A 5,714-nucleotide genomic window follows, 5' to 3' on the forward strand; every position below is an offset into this window, starting at 1 on the left:
AAAAAGAATCACGCAAATTAGGTATGTTTTCTTATACTAACCACAATTTCTACTGTTTAATATTTTGTTATGCGTGCCAATTAATTTTGCTCTAAAATTTTAGTTAAACAAAAAGTTACAAACACAGAGGATGTTCTGATTCAACCAGTAGAAATATCTCAAAGATTGGTTGTACCGTCACAGGTAGTATTGACTAGAAGCATAAATGAATTATTTTTAAAAGTTTGACTTTAACTGTTTTTTTTTATGAAATAGTACTAATTATTAGTTTTATTGTTTTTATAGAGTTTTTTTGGTCCTGTCATGTCGCCTCAGAATATTTCTGTAGCTACAACATTGCCATTTTCAATGCAAACAATGTCACAGGTACATGTAATGCTTTCGAATTTTTATTTGTTTAAATATATATCATGTGCTAATACTTTTGTGATGCTTTCTGTAGAACATGCAATATAACTACAATGGTATTGAATCAAATATGTCTTTCACGTCCATGATGCAACACATTAATCATAGGACTAATTTGAATCAAGTAAGTATTTAAACTTCTGTGATAATTTTACAAATATACATATTCGTTAAACTAACTATTAATTTTTGTTACAGGAACGAGACAGAGATCCAAGTAGTTGATTTCGTGGCTCTTAAGTGTCAAAGACTATTGATTTAGTTTATTTGCTTTCCATAAATACTAGTTCAAGTAGTAATTTTTGCTTTGTTTCATGTATTAGATATTTATACAACTTGTTAGACCTTTTTCATTGTTAATGAAAATTGGATTTTGTTTATGCATAATGTTATTTCTCCATTAATTTCTAATCGTTTGCTTTATGGAATTTCCTCAGCTCATTGTTTAATTCACTTCCAATGATACACACTACAAACATGAAAATTCATGTGCATTCACGTGTATTAGATTATTTGTAATGGTTATTGGCTTTTTTTTATCTTTGTTAAAAAAATACATGTACAAAAGCATTGAATGGTTAATATGCAAATCTTGTATCTATATAATTATAATGATATGCTACATGTGATAATAATAATAATAGTGAAGGATAAGAAGATAACCATCCAATATTAAACTTTGAATTTATAAAAGAACAATAGTACAAAATTAGAAATGCAATTACAATATATAATAAGTCTTATAAAAGAAAAGGTAAAGACATACATATTCAGGTAATATGTATGCTTATTCTTTACAAGTATTGAAAGGTTTGAAATTTATGAATATGAAAAACAATCACTATCTGAACATATACAAGGTAGCTTATTTATTGACACGGTCTATTGAACTCTTTATAAGTGTCCTACTCCATTTTGCCACTCGTTGATGTTTACCTTCAATTATAAGATACAATGTGCACAAAAAAAAAACTTTAAAAGAGACCGCTTGAAGGATGTCTAAGCATTTTCGAACCGATCAATCGAACCTATATAGAAAAAAAAATTACAATCAGAAAGGTAAACAAATGCAAAATGGCAATACATTTAACTACTTTTACACAGTATAATAGCAGTTTAATCTTACCTTACGAGTCTGGCTAACCAAAATATTAAACCCAGTGTTAATCATTAAAAGATTAACATATTGCAATACCCATATAACTGAATAAGAAGAAGATTATCCACAAAGATAAGTTTGTGAATTAATTAATTATTGACTCTGCAACCAGATGATGATGGGAAACATTTCTCATCTACGAAGCTATGTTTGGAAATTAATTAGTTATTACAGGAAAAGATTTACCCACTAGTTCAAGAAAGCATAACATCAAAAGCAAATTTAGTTTCGGCTAACTCATATCTTACTCGTATAGATATTTAATTCAGCATCCGACGCGCCATCTAAAATTTCCATAAATATTAATTGATGCTTGGATGAGAGTTCCATATAAGAGTTCAATTGTGACTATTAATTTGTGCATGAATTGATGTATGGAATTGTACTTACATAGAGGTTTAATTTGAATTAATGTGAGTGGTCAATATGGAAATGTAAGCTTAGCCTTAACCTGGAATTACTTATGAAAAAAGAGAGCAGATGTTGGTGTAAGTAGAAAGTGGACCATGTGATGCATTACTTGGTGGAGGAAAAGAAGATAGTGAAGTTAAACACAATGATAACTAATTGAATTTTTTTTATCATACCATAAATAAATCCTACAAGATCTCTGTGTGAATCTAGCTATCTCATCCTCCATAAGAACGGACAATGAATGATCAGTTCAGCTTTAGCGGAGCAGCTAGAGCTATAGTAGCTTCGGTGTGGGAGTTATGGTATAATTCTGGTCTAAGCCCTATAGTACTGTATTGACGAGTATAAGACGTTACAGAGTTAGAGTAAGAGGCTACGAACCTATGGTATAGTCTAGCTAGATAATTAGTTCTGGTTTTCTAATTGAACTGGTACAGGTCTAGAACTATCTACCAAGGGTATCCAGGCCTAGTTAATGAATCAGACCTTTATTGAGTCGGTCAAAAAATTAAGGCTTGTCGTACTAATCTTAATTTTTGGCTCTAGACCAAGCACTCGTTTGGATATATTCAATGTTCTTTACAACAGAAGTAACAACAGCCGGTGTCAGTTCGGCACAGGACAGACTCAACAGATACCTAAGTGAAGGAGAGGCAATTGTTGAGGGCAGCATATTCGATTAGTCTCGTGATGCAGATCGGTATTTTCCAATCTGCCACTAAGAAAGATATTGTCATGACAACTAAATTTGCTTGTTAACTACTCGAGCTCTCTATGGTTTAGTAAAAGGGAGGGGAGCCCTTTTCAGGTATTCATTTCATTCATTATTCATTATGAAGTAAAAAGTGTAAGACTAATCAGTGAGGTTGTAAAAGCTTTATATAAGAAATAACCCTGAATTCATGGAGCTTGGAAAGAAAAGAATTAGCATACAATTAAATTGCATCTGCTATAATTAAATCAACTACATTAACCTAGAGGAACCATAACAGCCCAACATTGTTCACACCAGTTGTTTGCAGAACATCTATTTGAAATGAGGAATTCTATGTATTTCAAGGAATAACAAAAAGGAACCAGTTAATTGTACCATCAATTAATAATTTAACTCCACTGGTTTCATTAAAAGTATGATGAATATTCTGAATTAAATCATGAAACGATTGAATACTTTAGTTTAAGAACTAAATTCAAATTATCCACAAGACCCATTGCAATCTGAATACAAAGAACAAAATAATAAAAATTGGGATCCAACAAATTGAGAATTGTCAAACTTCGATATACCGCATAGTTTATCGAACGGGATTTAGGGATTAGATTCGTACAAATAGAAATTATATAAGGATTTAGGGATTAGGTTCGTACCTTCGTTACACCGCATAATTTATCGAACAGGAAGACACACGAAGGAAGAGAATAGCAGAGGTGAAGATGTAAGATGAGAGAATGAGCAGGTGGAGTTCGACGCAATCGACACCGGTAATTCACACGAGCAAATATTCTGAATTCTATCCCAATTGGTTTTGTTGAGGAAGACCAACAAAAGAGGAAAAACGACAATGCTTTTATTTTTTAATTTAATATGTATCCTCTTTATGTGTATTATTTGATCCAAATGGATCGTTTATACTGGTTACAAGTACCAACTAGTTATCCTAGTTGTAATTCTGTTAGCACAGTATAAAAACTCCTGAATGCACGGCCTGGTATGCCAGTTTAAATAAACTCTTTATTTTTACCCCCATATCTTAATTCCTAGTTATGCCAGTTTAATGGTAATTTACTCCTTTTCAACCAGCCATATATTTCTTGCAAACAAAAAAAAAAAGAAATTTCAATGGTTTTGTATATAATTTCTAAAAAAACACTATCCATCGAATCTGTATGGAATATAGAAATTCATTAATGGAAGGTTGGTACAACCCCATACATCTCAAATATGTACTATAGCAGTGGCAACAAACAATCAGCTTTAATGACATCTTGTTAGCTAATTCTGGACCCCAAAATTAATGAAAATATGCCGACCTTTTTCACTACACCTCCAACCAAATCCCAATGGACCCAACACCTTGACACTCTCAAAATTATTCATAATCAATAATCTACCACAAATTAAAGAAGATTAGACCTCTTCTTATCATCAGTGATCAAAACATCCCCCCTATACAAAACCAAATTTCTTCTAACAATATTGTCTATTTCTTTCTTACAAAAAGCCAATTCATTTTTGTATTATGATATGGACACACCAACTAACGTTTTTCTCCAAGTTCAGTCATCATAATTCATTCAAACTGAAACCAAATTCGTATTTTTAAAAAAAAAAACTTAAAATTCTATACAAATAATCAAAAGGAAAAATTAATTAGAAACAGTCTCCTCTTGAAACCTAGCGACCATTTCATACACAGCAGCTGAAATCTCATTCACTGAAGACATTTTGCATTCATCTTCCATCTGTCCCAATTCAAAATTCAAAACAAAATCCAAAATCAAATCATAATATTTGGGGAAAAAAAAGAAAGGTATATAATATTAGGTACAAACCTTAACAGAAAAAGAAAAGAGCAGCATATGATGAAAAGTTGTGACATTGATATGAAGAATAGTTAGTGAAAGAGAGCACAATCCAGTCATCATCTTCAACAGAAGTTTCGGTTGCCTTCTCAGCAGAATCTTAAGGTTGACGTGGCTTTCTACCATTGTTACTTCAACATTATTAGAAAAATCTAAATCTGATGTTTGTTTGTTGATTGTCTTATGAGCTTCAAGGGATTCAAGAAGTTGTTCTAGTTCTTTTACAAAGTTAATCGCTCCCCCAACAATGGATGCTTGGTCTCCCTGTCCAATTTGTTAATTAAATTAAGATAAAAACTAGCTAATTAGGATCTGTAAAATTAAAATTACCCTAAGGACGTAAGATGGAGGCATGATTGATCGAAGAATGGAAAGATAATGATTCATTTGCTTTCTTCGATTGCGTTCAACAGCAATGTGTGTCATTCTTTCATGTTCAACTTCTTCTTTGTTCTTAACACGTTGTCTCTTTCGCCGGCCTGCGCTTGTCACAGTTGCCGGAGATTCAGCCGGAGCAGTTGTTGTGTGAGGGAGTCCCATTGAAGAAGATGAAATTAAAGCAGACACGTATGCTGTTTCATTGTAAATTTCTTCATCAAGGTTATTGAAACTATAATCAAATAGTTCACTTTCTAACCTCATCCTCTAAATCTTCTTTTGCTTGCAGAAGCTAATTAACAATCAGACATATATAGAATTCAATACTCTAGAGAGAGAGAGAGAAATATATATTTAAAAGCTTAAAAGTCTTTGTTCCATACAAAAAAATCGTCATTTACGTATGAAGTTGGGGAACAAATAATGATAAATAAGTAAGGATTAGTTTGGCAAATTGTACAGCTATTCCATGTAGATGGGTAAAATATGGATCAATTAATTTTGAATATGCGATTCTCAATCAAATGTACTATTCCATAATCATTTACTAATATACAGACAGAAATATACGTGGCAAACCTGGGAAGATTTATTTATTATTTACAGAATTCAACAAAGACTTGCAGTTGCAGTTGCCGTTACAGAAAGGAATCGTAGCATGTGATACTTTCTAACAAAACAGGTACTTCTTGCAATCATGTAAAATATAGATTTTTTTTTTTTTTTATATATATTTTTCCGGTTTGAAGGCTCGTCAGACATTCTTTAGATG

General features: G+C 31.8%; 1 protein-coding gene and 1 long non-coding RNA gene across 2 annotated transcripts; one reads left to right on the forward strand and one right to left on the reverse strand.

The window, feature by feature from the left end:
* Positions 1–254: 254 nt before the first annotated feature.
* Positions 255–747, forward strand: LOC136229216 (uncharacterized). Its single transcript, XR_010689013.1, has 3 exons — positions 255–366; positions 443–532; positions 607–747. It is a non-coding gene; the product is annotated as an uncharacterized lncRNA (long non-coding RNA).
* Positions 748–3,895: 3,148 nt separating this feature from the next.
* Positions 3,896–5,446, reverse strand: LOC136230231 (transcription factor bHLH94-like). The gene is made up of 3 exons (XM_066019230.1): positions 4,895–5,446; positions 4,535–4,828; positions 3,896–4,444 (listed from the first exon to the last, which is right to left on the reverse strand). The coding sequence occupies exons 1-3, from the start codon at positions 5,204–5,206 to the stop codon at positions 4,349–4,351; spliced, it is 702 nt and encodes a 233-aa protein (XP_065875302.1). The 5' UTR covers positions 5,207–5,446; the 3' UTR covers positions 3,896–4,348.
* Positions 5,447–5,714: the final 268 nt, after the last annotated feature.

The sequence above is a fragment of the Euphorbia lathyris genome, chromosome 5 (genome assembly GCF_963576675.1).
Source record: "Euphorbia lathyris chromosome 5, ddEupLath1.1, whole genome shotgun sequence".
In the NCBI taxonomy this organism is placed as follows: domain Eukaryota; kingdom Viridiplantae; phylum Streptophyta; class Magnoliopsida; order Malpighiales; family Euphorbiaceae; genus Euphorbia; species Euphorbia lathyris.